The 23466-nt window shown below is 53.3% G+C and overlaps 8 protein-coding genes across 8 annotated transcripts; 6 read left to right on the top strand and 2 right to left on the bottom strand.

Annotated features, from left to right (window-relative positions):
* Window positions 1-1062: 1062 nt before the first annotated feature.
* BO97DRAFT_443555 (uncharacterized protein) lies at window positions 1063-3065 on the top strand (the record flags this gene model as incomplete). Its single annotated transcript, XM_025698378.1, has 8 exons — window positions 1063-1206; window positions 1273-1309; window positions 1373-1452; window positions 1531-1839; window positions 1888-1955; window positions 2009-2067; window positions 2119-2169; window positions 2225-3065. 8 exons carry the CDS (start codon window positions 1063-1065, stop codon window positions 2692-2694), a joined length of 1218 nt encoding a protein of 405 aa, XP_025550995.1. The 3' UTR covers window positions 2695-3065.
* Window positions 3066-3947: 882 nt separating this feature from the next.
* On the top strand, window positions 3948-4598 carry BO97DRAFT_443554 (uncharacterized protein; the record flags this gene model as incomplete). The annotated part of the gene is made up of 1 exon (XM_025698377.1): window positions 3948-4598. The coding sequence occupies exon 1, from the start codon at window positions 4026-4028 to the stop codon at window positions 4596-4598; it is 573 nt and encodes a 190-aa protein (XP_025550994.1). The 5' UTR covers window positions 3948-4025.
* Window positions 4599-5070: 472 nt separating this feature from the next.
* BO97DRAFT_470697 (thiolase-like protein) lies at window positions 5071-6379 on the bottom strand (the record flags this gene model as incomplete). Its single annotated transcript, XM_025699974.1, has 2 exons — window positions 6166-6379; window positions 5071-6109 (listed from the first exon to the last, which is right to left on the bottom strand). Exons 1-2 carry the CDS (start codon window positions 6330-6332, stop codon window positions 5071-5073), a joined length of 1206 nt encoding a protein of 401 aa, XP_025550993.1. The 5' UTR covers window positions 6333-6379.
* A 1632-nt stretch (window positions 6380-8011) lies between these two features.
* BO97DRAFT_453476 (MIP transporter) lies at window positions 8012-9702 on the top strand. The gene is made up of 4 exons (XM_025699076.1): window positions 8012-8407; window positions 8461-9024; window positions 9125-9195; window positions 9266-9702. The coding sequence occupies exons 1-4, from the start codon at window positions 8194-8196 to the stop codon at window positions 9347-9349; spliced, it is 933 nt and encodes a 310-aa protein (XP_025550992.1). The 5' UTR covers window positions 8012-8193; the 3' UTR covers window positions 9350-9702.
* BO97DRAFT_391269 (epoxide hydrolase family protein) lies at window positions 9425-11104 on the bottom strand. Its single transcript, XM_025693816.1, has 5 exons — window positions 10782-11104; window positions 10197-10737; window positions 10040-10115; window positions 9727-9981; window positions 9425-9647 (listed from the first exon to the last, which is right to left on the bottom strand). Exons 1-5 carry the CDS (start codon window positions 11066-11068, stop codon window positions 9544-9546), a joined length of 1263 nt encoding a protein of 420 aa, XP_025550991.1. The 5' UTR covers window positions 11069-11104; the 3' UTR covers window positions 9425-9543.
* Window positions 11105-18592: 7488 nt separating this feature from the next.
* BO97DRAFT_453464 (MFS general substrate transporter) lies at window positions 18593-20157 on the top strand (the record flags this gene model as incomplete). The annotated part of the gene is made up of 3 exons (XM_025699075.1): window positions 18593-19189; window positions 19314-19337; window positions 19393-20157. The coding sequence occupies 3 exons, from the start codon at window positions 18593-18595 to the stop codon at window positions 20005-20007; spliced, it is 1236 nt and encodes a 411-aa protein (XP_025550990.1). The 3' UTR covers window positions 20008-20157.
* On the top strand, window positions 20057-21614 carry BO97DRAFT_405879 (uncharacterized protein). Its single transcript, XM_025695295.1, has one exon. The coding sequence runs from the start codon at window positions 20327-20329 to the stop codon at window positions 21524-21526; it is 1200 nt and encodes a 399-aa protein (XP_025550989.1). The 5' UTR covers window positions 20057-20326; the 3' UTR covers window positions 21527-21614.
* A 381-nt stretch (window positions 21615-21995) lies between these two features.
* On the top strand, window positions 21996-22961 carry BO97DRAFT_405878 (uncharacterized protein). Its single transcript, XM_025695294.1, has one exon. The coding sequence runs from the start codon at window positions 22119-22121 to the stop codon at window positions 22578-22580; it is 462 nt and encodes a 153-aa protein (XP_025550988.1). The 5' UTR covers window positions 21996-22118; the 3' UTR covers window positions 22581-22961.
* The last annotated feature ends 505 nt before the right edge of the window (window positions 22962-23466 follow it).

Genomic DNA, 23466 nt, shown 5'->3' with positions numbered 1-23466 from the left:
ATCCGTGTAGGCTGTGGATGTATAATCTATTCAGGTGGTCATGTGTGCAGTGGGGCTTGTTCTGGGTTACTGATCACGTAGTGATATCTTTGCGATAGGGCTGACCTTTCCATTAGTTCTGATCTATGGAACATACTTCGTTCTCACCAAGCCTGCGACTCATCGTTATTCTTTCTACAGACTCGAATTCTTAGATGCGAATAAGTACGATCAATTTCGTGAGATGATTCTATATCACTGAGCTTGCGAACATGACCCATAGTGCGAAGATTGTTTTAGACGGTCATGAAAGTGGCCTCACCTCATAGCACCGTCGAGAACCACCCACACTGAAAGTCCTGGAACACCGGATTGACATTTCAGAGCGGCACGATTCATGTGCAGCATGCAACAAATAAAGCTTCCGGGTCTGAACTTTAACATGACTGGTTTGGCGGAGCTTAGTAACTGTGCCGCGACCTGTCTAGTCAGTGTAGAGGGAATTGAGCAAGGCTGCATAAAATCAAATATGTGGTCAACCATACACAGCTGCAGATAAGCACTAGGCCTGGTTAGATTGATTGGCTGTGAACTTCATCCCTTTCAAGGGGCCGTGCAGACTTTTCACGAATACACTACATCCCTTGATTGGCCTACATTTACGGTCCACGAATGGTACTGAGAGATGGAACTTGAAAACAAAGTTGACTTTCTAAAATCGCTGTCTGTAAAGCACTGTCTGCAGCTAGACTTTTTAAAGCACGCAAGGATCAATTAGGTAGCGGTTCAATCGCAATCTCCAGTCCACGAGGCACGATGATAGCGAGATGCTGGTGTTTGTTGCACCCCCGATCCGTTATGCAGGATGGTTAATCCTGCATGAATGCGACGATATGATTTGTAGAAAAACAGGGTTGCACCCCTGCACGTTGCATTGCATTGATTTCAGGCCCCCAAAGCAACAAGGCTGTGCTTTTATTCAGTCTCGAGGTAAGCACGGTCGGCACCATAGCCCGTCGCAGCACTACGTATAATTGCTCGTCATGCTCCAGGTCCCCACCAGACTTCTGCCACCCGCCAAAGATGACATATGTCAACCAAGCCAGCGTACTCACTGTGGGCATTCTCTTTCTTGTTCTGGGTACCGGTGCTGTTGCTGCTCGCCTCTATGTCAAATATCAGAGTTCGAGCCTGGGGGTGGAGGACTGGCTGACATTGGCAGCATGGGTGAGTTTGTCCCTCGGCGATCGCGATCAACAAAACAATATCACTGACCAAGTTGGATCCGAATAGTGCCTTGTGACAGGGGACGCAATCATAATGGTCATCGGTAAACAATCCTGTCCTACAGCATGCCCGCTGTGGATGGGCTGATGAAGAGTCCTCCGGACAGGGTCTGCGACGAACACAGTCGGAAATCACGCAGAAAATATCCCCGCGGATGATATCTGGCCTCGAGTTTTCATAGCAATGGTGCGTAGGTTTCCCCTATTGAATTGAGCCCTCTTCCCGGTCAGTAAGGCAGAGTACTGACGCCTTGGCACTGGGCAGCTCCAATTCTACTTTGATCTGATCCAGACCCTCGCTCTCGCCTGTCTCAAACTGTCAGTCCTATGGTTCTACCGCCGAATCTTTGTGGGACAGCTATTTCAAATCGCCAGCTGGGCGCTAATCGGCCTGGTAGCAGCCTGGGGCGTCGCTTTCGTGGTGGCGCGAATCTTGTCCTGCGGTCCCGATGTCCATGCTAACTTCGAGTATCCTGAGAGTATGAAGTGCATCCATACCTTCGTCATCTATATCGCCCTTGCTGCAACAGATGTGTTCGTCGATCTGGTGATCTTGGCCATCCCTGTACCTCTTGTGGGTTATGTCCCCATTTTCCCTACGATATCGTACTGACATTGCCAGGTTCTGTCTCTGCAAATGCCCCTACACAAGCGACTTGGGATTGTTATGATTCTGCTGGTCGGAATGGGGTAAGTTTGTCAGAGGTATACTAGGCAAAGTGGCTTAGCACTGACTGTCTAAGTGCAACGATATGCGGAATCGTCCGTCTGAGCCTTTTCAGTAACATCCTCGCGCCCGCCTGTACGCGTAGATCGACCTTCTCCGTATTTTGTCCTTTACTGACCATCGCAGTCAAAACGTTGGCAGTTTCTCACAACAGCTTGGCTTCTGAGGACAACGTCGGTCAGAAAACCTCCCTCCCTAATCCAACTCACGGACACTACTGATAATCTCGTAGGAACCGTCAGCATCTTCATGTTCTGGTCCATGCTCGAGATTGGCGTCGGAGTCATCGCCATCTGCCTTCCGATCCTCTATCGACTCGTGCGAGACGTCCCCTTCCTGTCGATTGTCCGGAGTCTCTGGACTTCGTCGGCAAGAGCTTACAGCCGCCCTCCGGGGCGAGGCTCTGGTGGAGGATACCGTTCAGTCGGATCCATTTCAAAGTTAAAGATATGGTCTAGGCGCATCAGCGGGTCGGGCCATCACCATCGCAGTGGCGGTGATTGCAAGGACAAGGCGAATGGAAGCGCGGACGAGCTACGGGTGCCGTTGAGCCCTGCGCAGGGTCATTCACACCTTCTTTCCACAGGCCCTTCAGCTCGAGAGCAGAATGCTATGGCTCCAAATGTCCCGGAGAGTGGCAGGAAGGCCAAGGGGCAGATCTGGGAGATGAAGGAAATTAAGCAGACGTATGATATTGTGTGAAAGCCCAGTATGCGAGTCTTGATATTGATTCTCTGCTGAGCCTGCAGATCAAGCATTGGCTGCATCGTAAGATAGAATTGGAGGTTTCGCTTGGAGACATTGTCAAAGCCAGGTCCGTCGGCAACATCTCAGCAATGGTTGCAGACCATCTGCGTTTGAGATACGGAGTGGGTGAGGAAGAGGCTGCTGCTTTAGCTGCTTAAATATCTTCCGGAGTTCTTTTTGCCTTGGTGGTGGCCTTGCGTTTTGCGTGGCCGCTTGACACTTTTAGCCTGGCATATGATGACAGGCCTATTTTCTATGACCATTGCATCTCATACCATCCAGCGTTGCTATCTGGACTCGGGTACATCTGACGGAGGACCTCGGGGATAGGAGGGCTAGCCCCTGAAAGCCTGTAGCATGATAAATGGCCTTGTGCAAGGCCCCATGAACGTAATAAGATTATCTAGTACGATGATCGTCTCGCAGTCCTTGCGTGCTGGTATAAAAACAGATGAGGTGCAATCTCGATCATCAGGGGGATTGTAGATTGTAGTTCTATAAACTGTCTTGGCTTCTGGGTGGTTGTGATACCTCACAGGTATGTTCCGTCTTGTTCACCCTCTTCTTTCTTTGAACAGACCTGGTCAAAGAACAAATGATGGTCGTCTAGTATATTAAGAGTCAGAATGAAAGTACTAAGCTAAATCAGACGTTTTGACCTCTGATGTGAAGCTTTAATGTACGAGAATTCCGGTCGTTGCTGTATTGCAGCTGAGCATCTTTGTTTTCTTGCGACGCATCAAATAACCCCTGAGAAATTCTCAACTCGATATGTCATATCCAATAGATTTGTCGAGCCCCCTTTCTCGGGATGTCTCACAGTCTTGGTAAGATACGCGGGTGAAGTTGAAACGAAATATCTTCCTCCTCTAATGGACTGAGTCCATGAATCACTACTAGAGCTTCTTGTACCAGGATTACTTCCATTGTAGTTCTCCTGGGTTTTGAAAATTTTGTAGCTTGCGAAGAATCGCTACCAGTCATGTCTGCATCCCGTTCAAGTCATGGTCAAATCTAAGCTTCAATGCCTGAATAATATTGCGCAACTGAACCAAGTAACCACAAATAATTGTTTCCGAACTCCCGAATCAAGAGTCCGCTACACTAACACTTGCTTTTACGTCAGGGACGATCATTGGGAAATGGTATGTATATAGCTCAGCTAATACCCTCTGTTTCTCAAGCGAAGCAAGCTTTTTCAGTCCTCTCAACAAACAAACAAACAACTCAACACCTCATAACTTAACTCATTTGCATGACTTGAAAAAAAGCTACCACAAAGCAAAATGCGCCCAACTCAACCCCTCATCCAAATCCTCACCCTCGCGGCAACCCTAACCCTGCACCCCCTCAGCGCCCACGCCCTCCTCGGCACCTCCTGCCTCAGCGCCATAACCGCAATGCAAGAACTGCCCCTGCACATCATCCAGAACGTGCAAACCCACGCCTGCGCCGCCGGCTGCCAGCCCAAACTCAGCCACTGGACCCAATTCGGCAAGCAGGCCGTCCTCGAGCCCGTCGTCGCTGACGGCGCCGCCCGCTGCAGCCTGCCTGACGGCCAGGCCGCCATGGTCGACTACCTCGACGCCGTCTACCGAAGCGTCGAGGCCCAGTGCCAGGACTTCCTCGCCCCACGCAGCCACTTCTGCGATGACCCTGGTGCTGCGCCCCCGGCTTTTATGGATTGTGCGCGTCGGGAGGTTAATGTTGCCTCTGCGCGCGAGTTGCCCCGTTTGGCGCGGTATATCAATGAGGAGTCTTGTTCGAAGGTCGAGGCGTATGCTAGGAGTGCTGAGTTGTGGGATGTGGATCTTCCGAGGAGGTTGGGGGTTTATGTGGAGAGATGTCATGAGTTGTGATATTTGGGTCTTGGGGAGGGGGTTTTGCGGGAGGGGGGAAGGAGGGAGATGAGGGGTCCTGTATAGCTTTGTTGATTGTGCTTGGGGACGAGGTCGCTGTTACTTGTTGATGGATGCTTGCCTGGGGGCGTGTCTTGAGGATTACGCTTCTGTAGCGCAGTGTTTGCTCTCTCCTGCTTGTTTTTGAATTGCCATGATACCGATGTACAAGATACCTCTGGTGCCTCGGTTCTTCGTGCTAGCATGTACACATTGTTTTATACTTAGTGGAATCTATATCTGCAGCATTGACAGCTCAAGGCCTTCGAGTCGCTCAGGAAGTCCAAGCCGTAAGTCCCATGCCTTGTCTTAAGTAGAACAAAGTATCCCACACTTGCAGCCCAGGGTCGAACTGTGCCTCCTGCATGTTCTGATCTGGTTCATGCAATCACAACACACCCGTCACAGTCCCAGACATTCACCGAACAGCCTCCTACACCAACCGTTTTAACAAAGCCATCTCCGTCGTCAGCCCAGGCCCGAAGCTCACCGCCACCACCTCCCTCCTCCTCATCTCCAACCCACGCAACAAATCCAGCACCGCCAGCACAGCTACACTCGACGCATTTCCCCTCGTCCGATACACCTCATAACTCGCCCGCAGCGCCTCCTCCTCCAGGCCCAGCACCTTCTGCGCGCCCCGTAGAATCGCCAACCCACCCGGATGAACTGCCCAGTCAAAGTCGTCCGGCTGCGCACCAGCAAATGGCGCATTCGCCTCCATCAACGCCCGGAATCCCTCTTGTAACCCCCCAACCGCCAACCGGGGAACCTCGCGGCTCAACGCAAGCTTAAACCCATGCTCCGTAACACCATACGCCATCACGTCGTGCGTATCAGGGGTGATACTCGTCCTGCAGTCCACGACCGCATACTTCCCAGACATACCCATCCCCGCCATGCCAAGGGCATTACACAAGACCAGCGCAGCGGCACCATCCCCAAACAACACAGGCCCTATCCCCACCCCAGCGTCCCCCTCCCCCTCCCCATCCCCTGACCCCGCAGCAGCAGCAAACACCTCCGCCGCAAGAAAAACACTACAAACCTCACAAGCAAGCACCAAAATCCTCGCAGCTTCCCCCCTCGCCGTCGCAGCACAAGCAAGCTTACTCGCTAACCGCAACGCAGCAAGCCCCCCCGCACACCCAACCCCGCTGAGCAAGAACCGTTCCGCGGAAACAGGCACGCCCAGCGCGCGCGCCACGGCCTGATCGTACCCCGGAGCTCCGGCGTTCGTTACCGTCACGGAGACCATGTGCGTTATCGCTGACCCGGGGAGGTTATTGCTATCTGCTAGGGCTTTCCGGGCTGCGGTTGTGGCGAGTGGGATGCCGTGTTGGCGGAATGAGGCGTCCACTTCGCGGGCTGTCGGTGGGTGCGTGTTGTGCCATTTGGGGTTGTTTTCGAAGCCGAGTAGGGCGCGGGTTGCGATTTCAGTGCGGGAGTGCACTTTGAGGAGGGTTTGGACCCTTCTGTTGGTTTAGGTTTGGGTTTCGATTGGCGAGGAGGAGAGGGATGGGCTTACCAGGGGGCGGAGGCGGGGTAGTGCGTTAGGATGTAGGAGCGGAAGTCTTCCGCTGTGATGAGTGAGGAAGGCCATTCGGTGCCGAGGCCTGTTATTGTTGTGGTTGGTTCGGAGGTCTGCTGCTTGTTTTCTTCAGGGAAGTTGGTGGTGGACTGCGTGGTGCCCATTTTGTGGTTTTTTCTTTTTGATTGTTGGGACGGGGAGGAGTGGGAGGGAGCTTATGCGGATGGACATCGCGGAGGAAAGGGTTTATGTCATGACTGCGTGCATTGTACCCTACTTATTCTGTGATTTAGGTTTAAATACGAGCAGTGCTGTCACGCGCGCCACTTGGCGGTGGCATTGACCTCCCCGTCTGCAGACTTTGCTTTTATCGAGTCCAATTGAACGGAAGCAGGAGAATCCCCATGCGTCAGCCATGCGTTGGCAGCATGTACAAAGAGCGACAAATTGTTCGGCCCGCCGATATGCATAAAGCCTATCACGATCCGCGCTGGCCTCGCCAGTCTGAGCTTTGCGGCGGAGCGCCAAGCAAATCTTGTTCATTACCACCTGCTATAATCTCACTGGCATTGATTCAAGTCTCCCGAACGTCCACCAATAGCATCACCAAAGCTATCAATCAGCCCCATTACCTCGAGTCCAACCTTCGAGGTTGGTATGATGGGGTTGCGCGGAGGACGGCGCGAGCACGCTCAGAGCCATGGTTCACGCTCGCGGCTGCTGATTAACCTGAGGGTCTTGTGCATACAGGGGAGAGGCTGCGAACGGGACAAAGGCGGGTCATTGGGATATGGTAGTCGGATGGAAGGGTACCACGGGCTTTTTACAGTACCTCGTGAATATCCATTAGAGGCAACGCCACGCATATCATGTTTTCGTGGGCAAAGGGCAAAGCAAGTATTCTTGTTCGCATGTTCATCAGATTTCACGGTCGCGGGGACCTAATGTCAGGCCTTCCATGCTGACGGGGTCCACGTGACGGGAGCTGGATGCCTGAGGCATAGCGCGGGTATATGTACTATACTCAGTCGGGAGGAAGGTCCGCCGGACCTTCCTCCCTCTTTCCTTCCCATCTTCCGGGTTCTTGTTAGCATAGAATTTCATCCTTTCTTCATCTCTTACACCTAGTATGGGATCCTAACTTGAGTAGCTACGGCCCGGAGTCCATCAAGACCCGGAAGTGATGAAGGAGGGGTTTTGTTCGCAATTCCAGGCGGCGGACTAGGGCAGCGGGGCGGAGCGGAGCGGGCCAGACGCCAATCCTCAACCCTTATTCCATTGTTCCGCTGCCCCTTCATTTTGAGATCGTCAAGTAGACATCTGCCCAAGGAACCACTACATTGCCGAACATCAGTTGTCTTCTCAACCTGGAGGAGAGAAACTGCCGACTCCGCGATTGGCCCCGTCCAGAAGACGGTCGCAAAAGCTCCCCAGGCTTCCTCCCATCTTTGACCGGAACAAACCAACTGCAATAGACCAAATTCTTCTGGCTTCTGCGTCAATTTTATGATAGCTCGACTCTGCCATTTGGATTTGTGAAAAGAGGACCAAAGCCACGTCGCAAGCCAGGGGCATACCACTTTCTAATGCTGGTCCACGGGCAGAACCAATTAAAGCTGGACCGAAGCATAAGCGTTATGTAGGCTGCAGCATTGAGTCTGGAGTCATATCCCCAATTCTGCCGTGTCAGATACCATTTACCGGATTGGGATACTGCCGATGAAGCCGTGCCCTGGACAGCCGGAACAAGCCTAGCGCGGCCACACCGAGTAAGCGGTCAGTCCATAAAATGATGAGATCCTTGACCCCGTATAGCAGCACCAAAGGGGTTTAGCGCTAATATATTCCAGTGGGTATGATTGAAGCTTGTGTCATTTGAGACACACTGCCGGGTCGTTTAGACCGTGTGGATATGAGAAAGGCTCAGATATAACCCCTTCATCCCTGCCGTTGCGCCCTCGCTGCAGGAACCAACCTTACTCACGAGTCACAACCGCCCCTGCCCAGACCAAGGCCCAGCCCTGCATGGACATGACGGACGCCAAACCCACGATCCAGCCCTTCACGGGAAGGATCGGAGGCAACCAGACGCTGGTCGTGGACCGGAACGACCCCGACAATGCAAACTTATTGAAGCGGGTGCCGGACGCGGCCCCGTTGATGACACTCCGCGAGGGCTTCAATCTCCGTGGTCTCCTAGAATTCGACCTGTGGAAGTTCGGGTTCATCGAGTGTATCGGTCTGTTCCTCACCCATTCCTTATCCCAATAGCCTCGACTAACCCGAACCAAGGAACTATGCTCAACATCTTCATCACAGCCTGGGCCTCCATCAAACACCCCACCAACCAAATACCCACCCCGACCCCAAGCAGCGCAGCAGGAATCTACAGCACAGCAATCTTCCTCGGCCCCACAGTCGGCAGCCTAGTTAACTGGCTCACCCTAACCCTCTGCATCTTCACCTTCTCCAACGTAACCGGCAGCCACCTCAACCCAACCATCACGCTGGCCACCTTCTTCGCCCGGCTGATCACCCTCCCGCGCGCGCTGATCTACCTTGCCGCGCAGACCCTCGGCGGCGCCCTCGCCGGCCTCATCCTGCGCGCCGCCTACGGCTCCCCGGCTTTCGCAGTCGGCGGCTGCAGCATCGACACTCGCCTTGTCCCTGTCCAGGAAGCCTTTCTGCTAGAATTTATCTTCTGTCTGATCCTCGTGTTCTTCTCATTCGGTGTAGGCCTGGATCCCCGCCAGGGACGGTTGTTCGGGGCAGCGCTGTCGCCGTTTCTGGTTGGTATGGCGCTGGGGGTTGTTAGTTGGGCATCGGCGTTTACGAGGGTGGGGTTTGGGGGTGCTGGTTAGTTTTCCCTCTTCCTTTCTTCTATTCTTTGGTGGGATTGTGGATGTGAGGGTAGGATGATGCTGTGGGCTTGGACTAGGCTGATCTAGGCTCTTAGGGCTGAACCCGGCGCGCTGTTTTGCGGTCTATGTTGCTACGGGGTTTCCGGGGTATCATTGGGTTCATTGGGTGAGTTTTTCCTTTCTATAGAGGGGGATGGGAGTTGTGGGATTGAACTAATGTGTGGATATGGCGGTAGGTTGCTGCGTTGGCTGCTTGTGTAGGGCATGGGTTTGTTTATTTCTGTGTGCCGCCTTGGAGCGCTGGGTTGGGAGGTGTATGATACCGGTTGGGCTTTGGGCTGGTGTGGGGAATAGGATTCAATGATGTTCGAGGTGGCGTGGTCATCGACAATTGTGTATATCTTGAGCTGAGTCTATACCTTCAATTTCTCAAGCAACCACATGTATCACTCCTTATGATCACTACCTCCTCACTCCAACCACACCCAATTTCCCCAACCTCACATACGCCTCTTCATACGGCAACCCTACCCCCCCAAAACCTCCCAATCTCCCTCAAATCCCCCAGCAAGGCCGGCGGATTATCCAACCCAGGAAAGTGACCCCCTTCCTCATGATCTACCCACACACCACACGTCAGCAACCGATACCCCCTGCGCCGACCAATCAAAGATTACCCCAAGAAGGAAGAACTCACTCGAATAAAACACCAAGTTCCCCGTCTTCGCCACCAATGCCGGCGGCCAAAATCCCACATTATACTTAAACGCACTGAACAGCAGCGGCGCATCAGTGCGGGCCCGAGTGTAGACCGTGCTGAAGCCCTGCGGATTCTGGGCGTAGATCACGACGGATGAGGCAAAGGATTCCGTGAGGTAGTACAATGACACATGGCGCAGGATCTCGTGGTGCGTGAGCACTGATGGAGAGGTTCCGGCTTGGGGGTCGGACCCTTTTTTCTTCTGTTAGGGTGGGGACGGCGGTTTGGAGGGGGGAGGGGGTTGGCTTACAGTTGAGGAATTTCTCGCCGATCCAGGCTAGTTGGCCTACCGGATTGTCTTGGAGGGCGAGGCCGATTGTGTTTGGCTTTTGACCGGGGAGTTAGTTAGTGGGCTGGGCTGGGGTGGGGGGTGGTGTAGTGTTGGGCTGGGAGGGGTTGGGACGCACCTTCGTGGTCTGCTCGGTGAAGTACCCCTCGCCTGAATTATTCCATTCCATTGTATTGGCCTCTTCGAAGGCCTCGAGCGGACTGAGAATGATGTTCTGCGCTGCAAGCGCGTCGAGGGTCAATGGGAAGAACGGTAAAAAGGCGAGATGGCCTGCACGGACGGTCGTGTTGTACTGGTCGTACAGGGTGTAGCCGACGCCGGCGCCCCAGTCGGTTCCGAAAATCGCGTACGTGCTGTAGCCCAGCACCTTCGTGACCAGCGTGTTGAACACGCGCGCGGTGTCGGCGATGGTCCAGTTGATTGGCGCGGGGGACGAGAAGGCGAAGCCCGGTAGCGAGGGCACGATCACGTCGAACGAGACCGGTTCGCCGGTCGAGGTGGTCGCTTGCTCGGTCAGCTGCTTGATGATCGGAGCGAACTCGAGGAAGGAACCGGGCCACCCGTGCAGCAGAAGCAGGGGAATCGCGTTTGATGCGTTGGACTTTTCGTGGATGAAGTGGATGGTCAATTTTTCGAGTTCGGTGGTGTAGTGGTGGAATCTGCTTGGGTTAGGGATGTTTTCTGCTTGTCGAAATGCACGTACTTGTTGAGATCTTTTTGCTCGCTCTCCCAGTCAAAGTTCGTAAGCCATACTTCTCGGAACGATTTCAGATCGCTCAATGTGATCCCCTTGGCGTTGCCTGTGTCGACGTAGACGGGCTCTGCCGGCAATCTGGTGCTTCTGATCTGCTCTAGCATGCGAGGAACCCTCGACGACAAGTCGATGTGGAACGGCTGCACTCGCGACTCATTTCTTGGCCGCGAGGGACTGGCATGGCTGGTTCCGTAGAGGGAGTTTAGAGCGAACAAACTCGCCCAAGACACACGCATGTTGAATTATGCCCAAGCTGTTACTGCTGTGGTTTGTGGTTTAGGTTGTCTACATAGGCCGACAACGGGCGTATTAGCTCTACTTATACTCCTCAATTTTCACAGAACAGCAGGTTGCATTTTGCGAAGTCATGACCCAGTTCCGGATTCATAAGCTGACATTACCAATCGTAGTAGCGAGGTGATCGCGCCATCGGGACGAAGCTGCAGACTACCTCGTATACGGGTAGCATTGATGAAGAAGCGTAAGCACTAAGCTTACCGCTACTTTCGACCATGCAGCTCCGGACTAGCTTGTTTCTTGCCCTAGGGTGTGAAAGGTGTCCCTCAGCCTTGTCTGCATTCGTGCATATCTTGTGGCGAATAGCTCTTGTGGGGCTTTGTGCTGTTCTCAAATTACCCGGGCAAGGGCAAGGCTCAGCGTTGCTTCTTGTGGTCCACATATCATGATCCCGATACTGTCACAATTCAGCCATGTAATGGATAAACCCATGATGTCATGCTGCAAGTGTCTCCTCGTCAATCGATCGCACAACAAACAAGCTTAGTCGATCAAGGAAGAAGCGCAGGGAAGCGGCAAGAACCGCCCGGCCGTACCCTAACTTATTAGCTACCCCTACCAATATTTGTCAGAAACACATTGCCATGACATCCATGCAGGAAATGCCTCAAGTAGTCACCGAATTAATGAGCTTCGTGTAAATCAGCTCAGGAGATGAATGCTGAAATCCTCGAGACATATCACGCAGGACGGATGATGAGTTTACAGGCAGATGTCTTGCCCACTTCAGAACCATGGTTGAAATAGGGACCGCACCGGATAATATCTCTAAAGGCTCGTTATGTAACTCTTCATGCATATTGAATTTTTTTTGTGACATCACAGGAGGAAGAAAATGTTTTAATCAGTGTTATTGATAAAAGATGAGAACTCTGCTACGATGAATGTGAAAGTCGTAACTCAAAAGGCAGACGAGCAGATGTTGCACTCACCAGCTGCTCGTCGCATCAGCAATACACTACCTACATGATTCATGCGCCCAAGAACAAACTCTAGGGCAAAAATAAGTTCATCTCTTTGGAGTTCAAAGTGATATCTATTGCTGACAGTATCAGTCAGTCGAATGACCGCGAGAGCACATCTAATGCTCCCACTGCCGGATCTCATGCTCGATATGACCGTGCAGCGTGCGGACATCCTCAGTCCGGACAGGCGACGGAAGCAGATGCTCGCTTTCAGTCTGGAGGCGAAGTCGTAGGTCGAGTTCGACAATTCACATACACAGCAGGTCCGTTCGAAGCAGGCTGATCAGTGCGCTGTTGCTATTGTTATTTGGGGCGGCTACACTACAGATGTCCTCGTCGAAGATGAAGGACATGGCTGGGATGTGGCGCAGCGCCTGGACGAGCTTCCCGCCACCCAGGGAATAGCAGGACGCGCAGGCGTCCAACAGAGCCAGCCGGATTACGATGCGTTGGGCTAGAGAAAGGGGATTTTGCAAAATGCGCTGGCCATTTTCCGACAAGGCCTCTATACTGCCGGCGAGTAGGTGGATCCGCTTCGCGCAGACAAACAGCGCCGACAGAAGGCTTTCAGGCTGGGAGGTGTGCTGCTCTTTGCACGCGGCGAACGAGTCGTGCGCCAGTTGCTCGAATTGAGACGCTTTGTCGGCGTACGAGCCGTCTTCCAGTGCGAGATGCGACGCTGAGAAGGCAAGGATGGCGTAGAGGAGGAGCTTGGCCGAGAGGCACTGCGAGAACGCGGTCGTGTATCAATTGCTGGCACCCTGAGGACAGTCATCCACTTTTGCATAGCCCGTCATCGTTTACAGATATTGTTGGATCAGGTGCTGCTCCTCAACGTCTATGGTCGAGACTTCCCACGGGGAGTTGCCATCTGTTCTTGGTTTGCTGCCATCTAGACTGGTATGCTGTACCAACTGGACACCGTTGGGAGAGGGAAAGCCCGACATGAGAGTCGTTGGATTTGCTGTATCTGCAGCAGACAGCGTGAGCGAATGGTGGTCGAGGGGAGGTAACGATGCTGAACCAAGGCCCTCGCCGTTGTGGAAATTCAAATCGATCGGCGCCAAATCCAAACCGAACTGAATATCGAAAGGCAGGTCTCCGAGCATATCCACGCAAGCATCGAGTCCAAGAGAAGGGGTAGGGTCTGAGGTTGAGCTACTACAATGCTCCGCAATTCTCGGCACGTCTACATGCGCCGTCCGGTCGTTGGTACCCTGCGGCCCGCCAGTGGAGTGGGAAGCTTCATGATTGTCGCCGGTTGACTCAGTGCTCTTGCTCGGCCAGGGGTATCTCGCGCGCTCACGCCGTCGACCGATGGTCTGCCGTCTTTTTGAGGGTGGGCTGTAATGCTCCCCAGCCAAGGGAGCCCTCCATCGGCATTCCAACCCGAGTCGTCTGCAGGAAGCGCAGCTGGTAGACCCGTCAATGCCGTCGGATGGGCCCTCCTGAGGTTCAGATTCGCATCTCACCTTGCGAAATTTGCATGTATAACACCTTGTTTAATAATTAGCAAGTGGGGAAGGGATAAAAAGAACTAAAAGACCGACGGAGCGAACTCGCTGGCGTGTTGCTGGGGGATTTAAAGCGAGCATCGATGTCTGGATGAGACGCCACGCGCTGCGCGGACAAGGGGACAAACGATGTTTGAGGTGGTCGCCACGCGAGCTGTGGGCAGAAACAAAATCATGGGGGCATTGAGGATGAAATTGAAAGGCATAAGACCCCCGCATGATAACCACACGACCCTAAGGACAGGGATGGCCGGAAGGATGGCTCCGGCCTTGATCGCTTAGGGCACGCCACCAACAACCTTCTCACACCTGGCATCTCGGATTGGGTTAGAGACTCACCGCTTCAACGACCAGGTGGAGACGGGGTCAATAGTGTTGGGATAGTCTTCTCTAAATAGCCAGTCAATCCGCTGTAGAGGGGGAAATCCCTGCTCACAGCACTTTAGGAATGTGACATATTGATAAGCCCGTTGAGTCAGAGCGCCTTCTATCACATCTGATGGCGTCAGCCGTAACTTCTAAGCCTTACAGTCTTAATACGGACACATGCACGCTGGCTAAACAAAACATCTCGAATGACAAAAGTACCACATCGTTCGTGCCTCTCAACGCGCCGCCCTCCTTCTCGGACCACTGCCACTGGAGACGGATCCAGGGCCCGGAGAAGGCCGCGGATTGAGCACCTGAGTCAGAATCGTGTTGATGGCTTCCCATTCAGGCTTCCGCCGGGCCTCAGGGATGGCCTGCAGCACACACCGTGAGTTCATCCCAGCCGGTCGAGAATGTTTCCTGCACCAGTCACACTGTGGCCCATCCACTCGCTGATCAGCATTGGTCTTATTCTTGATAAACTCTTCCACTACTTTGAGGTATTGCTTCTTGACAGCAAAATGCAGAGGTGGTAGTCCTGAGGTGGCATGAGGACGGTCTTTATCGGCGCCCCGGGCAATTAGCATGCTCGGCAGTCCATCCTGCCACTTTAGCACGGCCTGATGCAAGGGCGTATTTCCTTGGTGGTCGAGGATGTTCAGGTCGGTTTGCGGGAGATGACAAAGGAAGTCGATCATTTCCTTGTGGCCCGATTTGATGGCTTCATGCAACGGGGGTAAGAACCCTGAATCTGCTGGAGGCGTTTCGTTCACGACCTTTGGATCGTGCTTGCAAAACAATTTGGCAAGGGAGATTTTCCCTTGTCTCGTCATCTGGGAGAGGGCAGGGAATTCGAACGTGGCAGTCAGCGGTTGTCCAACCTTGTGCAGGCGAATGAGCTCTCGCAACATAGCAAGTGAGACCTGTTCGTCGGACGAGGACAGTTCTATGATGTACTCCAGGAGAGATTGATCACTGGTGACCTTACACCTTGGGCTGACACCGTGCGCGATACAAAGCCGCAGGATGCTATGGTTGCCAGATTTGACAGCGTAATGCAGCGGCGTTTCGTTGCTCTTGTCCTCAATATCGAGGATGGGACCTTTTTGCAGTAGAGCCTGGATGACGTCCACGTTGGCCAACTCCATCGCGTAATGAAGCGGCGTCTTGCCACTGCAGTCTCGAAAATCAACATCCGCTTCTCTATCAAGCAGCAGATGAACAATGTTCAAACAATCCTTCTCGACGGCATAATGCAGCGGCGTCCTCCCCTTATTGTCCGGTGTGTCAACAAACGCACCCTCCTCGAGAAAGAGCTTGGAAAGTTCGTAACTCCGATTGCGTATCGCATAATGCAACGGGGTTTCTTTCTTGTGATTGGCAATCCTGACGATACTGTTCATCCGCTGCAGTAGAGTCGTCGACACATCCACCAGGCCTTGTGTGGTAGCTAGATGCAACTCTGTATTGCCATTCTTGTCCGCCACTCCAATCTGGGGATGGCTGTTCAGCACAAGATTAATGATCTCCGTGCGACCGTTCTGAATCGCGATATGCAACAGAGACTCCCCGGCATGACTTTGGAGTTTAGCGTCCGCACCTCGGCTTATCAGCAGTCCGCACGCATGTTGGTGCCCAGCTTTCACTGCTTCCATCAAGGGTGTGAAGCCATTGGCCGACTTGGAGGTGCTTTGGGCGTTGATACCGGCCTTGTTGGCCAGAAGAAGCTCGATGGTGGAGGTGTGGCCGGCTCCGGCTGCAGACATGAGCGCCGTGCTGCCGGAGACACTTCTTTTGTCAACCGTCGCTCCTCGCTCGATGAGAATCCGGAGGATATCATCATGGCCTAGGCTGGCTGCTAGGGATAATGGGAGATCCTTATCGCAGGGCTGGTTCACTTCCACGCCCAGGTCGGCCAACAGGCTGACGCCATCAGCGCACTTGGCACGAATTGCGCGTACGAGACAGCTCGATCTCTTCTGTGGACTTTCACTCTTGGAGATCCAGATCGACTTGAGGATTGCATAAATGCGACTGCGCTCCTGTTCACGAGCTTCTTGTAGGGCCTCCGCACTGAATGCACTGTGCGGTTCAGTAGGCTGGGATTGTTGTGGCGGTGTTGGTGGATCACCCGGGGTATCTCCGTCCTTGATGCTGCTGGGCGATGTAACATACACGGACGGGGGATATTCCGGGCGCATATCAGCCGCATGTTGACTTTGATAGATCTCGTCCCAGTGGGAAGCTTCAAATTGGATTTGGTCTTCCAGCAGCTGTTGCACCGCGCTGTTTTGAGACTCGACTTCGGCTGAAAGAGGTAGCCCATCGAAACGGCGATTGGATCTACATGTTTGAATTGATTCAGCTCCTATTTTGAACAAGAAGTCCATGAGAACGAGCTTGCATACCTGTTTGGGTCGTATAAGCCACGAACTCGTCGAAGAATTCTTCGGTATTGCTGCAAAGCCTCAATGACCTGGGCCCACCAGGCAGTGACATAGCCTCTCGCACTGTAGGTGGAGTGATAAAGACGCAGCTGCCGGTCAACCAGGCTCACAGTACAGCTGCATCCGCGCAGGAGAGAGGCCAGGAATGCAGCTGCAGGTGAAGGATGCGTCTGCGGCAGTACTATGCATCGCAGTAGAGCTCTGAGCTCCACATCGACCTCTCCAAGTGCGACGAGGGTTGCATGCTGGGATGGTCTCAAATCAGCCCCGAATTGAATCTGAGATGCCAGGATAGTAGCTCGTGTGCTATCGAGCAACAGGATATGGATTGACGACAGAAAGTCCTCGTGTGGAGGGAAAGACATGATGGCAAGCAGATCGATCCACGATCAACGATAAGGAAAGAGCGGCTCGAGCGGGAGTTTCCAGCCACCGGCCGTGGATAAGTAAGGTTTAGGGAAAAGTCTAAGGTCAGGAACCGAAAAAGAGAAAGTTGTTGCAGAAGTGGGATGGTTGAAAAGACAGGACAGTAGCTCATATAATAACACCTCTAACTATCAGGTCGGTCCATGCGTGCTGTTGCCCAACAGCGAGACATCCCATCCATCATCAATACAAGGCTTTGTTTCCACCGCCTCACCTGCAAATGGCCGACTCGCCAGTTAGTCATCCATGTATGCACACCCAATCTTCTGGCAACAACAAATTGAGCTGGCTGTCCATTGCATACACGGACACCCTATTTGGTATAGGGGCAATCAGCAGCCCTGCTCAAGCCAAGGGATGCTTACCCAGATGCAGGCGACAGCAGCCCCTTCAGCCCACTACCCCTCAGTGCTCTCCAACTCAGATTTCATGGAGGGAGGAATGGAGTAGCAGATATCGGCCAGCCTAAGACGAGAAGAAGTGTTTTTTATAGATCAGATGATCGACTATTATCCCGAATCTTAAACGCACCTTAGATCTTAACTAGTCGAAGTTGCTTACTTGACACTAATTAGATTCATAAATACCCCTCATGTTTCCCCAACGGATCCTGGCTACGTCATCGAACATTAACCCACCCCGCTTGACTGAAAATAGTAAGCAGCGACCTGGCAATAAACAGAAGATCAGGGGCAACCATGGATATTCAAGAAGATCGGCTTCCACTTTACCATTAGATCATTAGAGCTCAAGATGTCTGTCTGCCTTGTCACTAAGTCCTACACAAAGCAGACGGATATCGAGTTACTCGCAAGGCTGGCGCATCATTCCCCCGCCAGAGCCCAACCAGTCATCCTCGACCACGATCGAAGTGAGGCCGTACACGCTTCGTCAGTCTGAAACACTCCCAGCCACCTACGTGGCAGACTTAACGGTCTTGTGATTTGGGAGCATAGCTCCAGCCACAGGTGGCTTGAGGGCATCTTTCACGTGCCGTCAGCAGACTCACGATGGTTAAACAATTGTAGCCTTATGTGTATTGGATTTAGAGGCTCTAGTGCAATACAGAGCCTAAAGTACTTAGGGTAAGGAAACAAAACAACCTCCAGCAATTCAAGTGCTGGTTCCTATGGCGGCTTGTGTATGGGCGGGAATCAAGGAAACCGGTGCAACTAATCTCCAGGTGCCATAAGATAGGAGTGTCAATAGCGGTTCGGTCGGTTTAATGACCTGCAATGCTGTTGTCGTCCTTGTACCGGCATCAATCTCATCTCTCCAGTCGATACTCAATCCTGGGAATTCCTGACCGTTGAGTAAAGCCTTGCTCGAATCTTCAAAGCAGGAACTTTCCACTATAATGATACCCCGTCTGCTTTCCTTTCCAAACAATGAGCCATGCTTTAAATTTCGTCAAAGCAGAAACACAATTGACGACCACGTGCTTGACTGTGTGGTTGTCATCGACCTTCAGCTTCAGCCACCTGAGCTGTGACTGCTTTCTTCACCTCAACTGCCAGACGCTGTTGGTTCGGACATCATGCCGGACTACCCTTTGACTTCTCATCAACACTTCCATTGATATCGAGCTGACATGGTAACGAGCCCCTCCAACTCTCGAATCAGTCCTTACATTGTTCGTTGCGCGTCCACCTCTTCCACCTCCTTTCATATCTTGTCCACCAGCTTCAACCAACTGAGCAACCCTGCATCGCAGCGTCAGACTTGTCCCAGACAACATCACTATGCCTGACAACTCCGTTGAAAGAGCTGCGGTCAACATCAACCTCTCCCACATTGAAGACCCCAACCAGCGCCGTCGCCTGGCCTTGTCCCAGATAGACAACGCTCCCTTTGGCTGGCGTCATGTGCGGGCCGTCATAGTAGCCGGCGTGGGCTTCTTCACCGACTCCTACGACATCTTCGCCATCAACCTCTGTTCGAGTATGCTGGGTGTGGTCTACTGGCAGCAAGCAGCCGAGCGTCCAGGCAAGATCCCCTACGGCTCGGACACTGCTATCAAGGTATCCACCTCCGCCGGCACTGTCATCGGACAGTTCGCTGCAGCGATCGTGGCTTTGATCCTGACTGTGGCCTTTAAGCTGTCGTTGGAAACAGCTGCTACGGTTGGTAAGTGCGGTGACGTCTGTCAACTGGCTGTCGACAAGATGTGGCGCATCGTTATCAGTTTCGGCGCGGTGCCCGCTTGCATTGCCCTGTACTATCGCTTGACGATTCCCGAAACCCCGCGCTACACTTTCGACATTGCCAAGGACTTGGTCAAGGGTGATGAAGATGTGCGGGCGTATATTGCTGGCAAGCACGAGGGTCGTCCGGATGAGGTCTAACGGGTGGCCGTGCTTCAGAGCGAGACCATTAACCTGGTGACTCCCAAGGCGAGTTGGTCCGATTTTTGGTCGCATTTTCTCCAGTGGAAACACGGCAAGGTGCTGCTGGGTACTGCAGGCTCGTGGTTCTTCCTTGACATTGGTACGTCTTTCCTCATTTTCTGTTCGTTGCCCTGGACGCGACGCTAATCTTGCAGCGTTCTATGGTCTCGGGCATAAACAACTCGATCATCCTCACGGCAATCGGATGGAACGGCGGCAGCAACATCTACGAGTACTTCTATCGCAATGCAGTCGGCAATCTGATTCTGATCTGTGCCGGAGCCATCCCCGGCTACTGGATGACAGTTGCTACAGTCGATTCGATCGGTCGGAAGCCAATCCAACTGGTCGGATTTGTGATCCTGACTACAGTGTTCATCATCATCGGCTTCGCCTACGCATCGCTCAAACAGTCGCAAAACGCGCTGTTGGCTTTGTACGTGGTGGCGCAGTTCTTTTTCAACTTTGGTCCCAACGCTACGACGTTCATCGTGCCTGGTGAGTGCTTTCCAACGCGGTACCGGTCGACTTCGCACGGGATGAGTGCTGCGGCCGGCAAGGTGGGCGCCATCATCGCGCAGTGCGTGTTCGGACCGCTGGCACATCGCGGCGCGCAGGGAGGAATCAGTTCGTCGGACACCCCGTGGCTCAACCACGTTATGCAGATATTCGCTCTGTTTATGGTGTGCGGGTTTTTGACGACCTGGTTAATTCCAGAGACCAAGGGGCGGACTTTGGAGTATCTGGCAGGCGAGGATGAGAGTTCGTAAGCGGCCGTGGCGTGGTGATGAGACTTGACATGACAGTGATGGGATCAATTGCATTTCGTAGTGACCGGAGGACTAGTTTATCACCTGGCAAAGATAGCAGGCCATAATTAAAAGGCGTTGAGTGAATGGACGGTGTTGTGGGATGTCGAGCCATGGAACCGGAATAGCTTGTTTTCATCCTAGCCATTCATTCAGGGGGGATAAACAAACGGCGCACAGTAACACTCACCTCCAGCTGAAACTTGTCAAGTGAACTCACCTCACAAACCTTTCCCACTCATCCACCTTCCATCCGACCACACCATCACGAACGACCAGCATGGACGCATCCTCATCCACTGAACCGACTTTCGAAACCACGACGGATCCTTCTCCTTCTCGCGACGATATCACGGTCTCCCTCCGCCTGATTGCCGATAGCATCGCCCAGCAACGCCAGGTGGCCGCGCGAGCCATCCTCAGCCATTCCAAGTTCATAGGTCTCATCTTCATCCCGCTGATCCTGAGCAGTGCGTTACTCCTCTTCGCGAATGCTTTCGACATCCGAGCTCCAGGTTGGAGCCTCGTGCTCACAACATGGACGGGCTTCGCGATGGCGGCGTTGGTGCACGTGCGCACCGTGACAGAGGGGTACATCGAGCGGGCGGAATCGATCGGACTGGGCTGGTGGAACGAAACATGTTCGTGTGCTTGCTGTTCCAGCGAGTCTGAGGGGACGTCGGTGTCTTTGTCGCGGTCCGGATCGTCGACCCCTGCACCGGACGAGCGTCAGACTCTACAGGAAGAGCAGCAGGAGCAGCAGCAGCAGCAAGAACGAGGAAGGCTCTTCGCCCCGCTAGCCCTGCACCACGCCATCGCCCTCGCGACAGTCACTGCTCTCGCCAACGCGCACCCACCACCGCAGGCACAGGCACAGACACAGGCACCGTCAGACTCAGACTCAGGACCAGCAATGAGAACGCCTCCGACGCCCCCGTCTGAAATCTCAACCTCAGTCTCAGTCTCAACCGCAGTCTCAACCTTCCCAGGCTCAGGATCCCCAACACCCACCGCATCTATATCGCCCTCCCCAAGCCCAAGCCCACCTCCAAACCCCAATTCAAATGAAACACCCCGAACCCTTTTAATAAAAACCACCTACAACAACCGCCCCATCGGCATCCTCCTCCTCAAGATCATAACCTGCCCAACCGAAGCAACCCATCGCCTCACCACCAACGCGCGAGTCTCTGATCGCGCTCCGATCGGGGTGATCCGGGCGTGGACGGTGGAGCAGCGGTACCGCGGGTGCGGGGTGGGGCGCGGGTTACTTGGGACGGCGGTGCGGGCGTGTCGTGCGCGCGGGTGGGCGGGGCCTGTGTTTGCGCGGGATCATGTGCATGCATCTTGTTTTCTGGGTGGTGAGGATGGTGGAAGTGGGAGGATTGGGGCGTGGATGGAGCGTGTTGTTGCGCGGGAGATGCGGATGCGAGAGGGGGTTGCCTGGAGGGTTTTGGGGGAGGTTGGGTGTGAAGTTTAGGTTTCATTTTCAATCATGGGTTGGCGATGGGTGGAATAGGGATGGATGGGTGTTTACAGGATTATTAACTGTGAGGTGGTAGTCGGCAGTGCGGTAGCAATTTATTCTTAATGTCTTTCTCGGTCATGAGATATATACCCCTGCCCAAGGCCAGCGCAGTGGTGAGACAGCAGAACTGTCAATCCGGGGTGTGAATGTTGGCGGTAGTGGTGGCGTGGCGCCAGCCTTCCGTATTGCTGATTCACTCGGCACTGGAAATAGTAGGGATTGACGGTCTGTGCCCAATGATTGGGGGATGGGTGGATAATTATAGGGTCAGTCCCGGAGTAGTGGGGCGCAGTTGATGTATTGTATGGGGTGATGGCTATTTATTCCGCCTTGCGCCTGTCCGTGGTACTTTCTCCTTACTTTTACACTCTTATTCTCTCGCTGCACACACACACACACACACACGGTCGTTGACACACCTCTTCCACCTTACCTATCTACCCTACATACAAATTAACAACTACACACTCGTTCGGTACCTCTACATCTCACGAACCTCGCTACAACCAAAACGACCACCCAAAAACAAACACCAAAATCCAAAATGTCCACAACCACCGCAACCGCAGCCGCAGCCGCAACCTGCACAGGCAGCATCTACGTCCTCCCCATCCAAGACGCCGCCTGCGCCCTCCCCAACACCGGCAACTTCTCTTCCATCATGGACAAATGCTGCACCCCGGCCTCCGTGACAAAATACAACAACGACTGCGGACTCTACTGTCTCGCCCAGGGTCAAACCGTCAAGGAACTGCTGGGCTGTCTGCAGGACAACGGCGCCGTGACCCAGGCCTTTTGCAGCGCGAACCTGAACGCCAGCGCGACGGCGTCCGCATCTACTTCCTCCGCCACGGGCAAGGATAGCAAGACGGGAACTGCGACGGGCAGTGCGGCTAGTGCGTCGAGCACCGAGAAGGGGGCGGGGGTTGTGGAGAAGAAGGTCTCGCTCGGGGGGTGGGTTGTGTTGGGGATGATGGTTGTTTATGGGGTTGGATTGGGGTTGTAAGCTTCTTTCGCACGGGGTCATGGAAGAGGATGGGGGCTTTCGGGTGATTATCGATGGTGCTGGGGGGATAATGTTGGGAAGATGGGATGTCTAATGGTTAATAATATGGCGGGCTGTATTATAGTTATGATTCTAATTTATGGTGTTAATATCTCTTATTCTTGCTCCAACATTCAACAAGTTGTTAGGTATCGCTTGTGTGGCCAAACTCTTGGGCAACGTCTTCTAGGTCAGGCCGCTGCTGAGTTTTGAGGTTGTGTGGATATATATACTTCCAAGATACTGTATACTTCGCCACCACCACTCTAGCAATAGCTGAAAAGCACGCTAATCAGGTGGATATGATGAAGATAACGATAAGCATTGAACCACTATTTTGGTGCACAGATTTGTCTGCAACTATGTTCTTGAAGTTTACTGAAGAGTCCAAGCTAATTGCACTGCTCTTGCCGGATAGAACTGAGGGGCCCCGCTTTGCAGCATGGATGCTTTTCAAGACAACTCCTTTGCACTAAGAACTCTACGATAAGGAGCAAGATGCTCAGTTGAGTTCATGGCATGCTCAGATGACACCCTCCATATCCTCGACTGAATGAGTTTGCTGTGCACTGCCGAGCTCCTTCCTCAGGCTGCCGTGTCTGCCTTAGGCAACAGTCTGTGCATCCGTCGCGGATGATCCTGCTCAGGTTGTTTGGTTGGCCCTCTCGCTAATCCTGGTGGGTCAATAAAGTGAGCTAGGTGATTTGTGGATTAGCCTGCTGACTCAGGCCCCCTCCCATATCTCTATCACGGAGGTGTTTTCCTACCCAGTCGACATCATCATCGTTCCTGGATCCCACTTAATTGCCCCTTCGAGATGAGTCTCATTATCTACAAACCTTGATGA

This window comes from Aspergillus homomorphus (genome assembly GCF_003184865.1).
Source record: "Aspergillus homomorphus CBS 101889 unplaced genomic scaffold BO97scaffold_20, whole genome shotgun sequence".
Classification (NCBI taxonomy): Eukaryota; Fungi; Ascomycota; class Eurotiomycetes; order Eurotiales; family Aspergillaceae; genus Aspergillus; species Aspergillus homomorphus.
Note: the sequence above shows the minus strand (reverse complement) of the source record. Positions and strands in the feature narration are given on the sequence as shown.

Coding starts and splice junctions, on each gene's coding strand:
- BO97DRAFT_405878 (XM_025695294.1), top strand. CDS start 22,119: ATGTCCACAACCACCGCAACCGCAGCCGCAGCCGCAACCTGCACAGGC.
- BO97DRAFT_405879 (XM_025695295.1), top strand. CDS start 20,327: ATGGACGCATCCTCATCCACTGAACCGACTTTCGAAACCACGACGGAT.
- BO97DRAFT_453476 (XM_025699076.1), top strand. CDS start 8,194: ATGGACATGACGGACGCCAAACCCACGATCCAGCCCTTCACGGGAAGG. Junction 8,408..8,460: donor CGGGTTCATCGAGTGTATCG/GTCTGTTCCTCA, acceptor ACCCGAACCAAG/GAACTATGCTCAACATCTTC. Junction 9,025..9,124: donor GGTGGGGTTTGGGGGTGCTG/GTTAGTTTTCCC, acceptor CTAGGCTCTTAG/GGCTGAACCCGGCGCGCTGT.
- BO97DRAFT_391269 (XM_025693816.1), bottom strand. CDS start 11,068: ATGCGTGTGTCTTGGGCGAGTTTGTTCGCTCTAAACTCCCTCTACGGA. Junction 9,982..10,039: donor CGGCGAGAAATTCCTCAACT/GTAAGCCAACCC, acceptor AGAAGAAAAAAG/GGTCCGACCCCCAAGCCGGA. Junction 9,648..9,726: donor GAACTTGGTGTTTTATTCGA/GTGAGTTCTTCC, acceptor GTGTGTGGGTAG/ATCATGAGGAAGGGGGTCAC.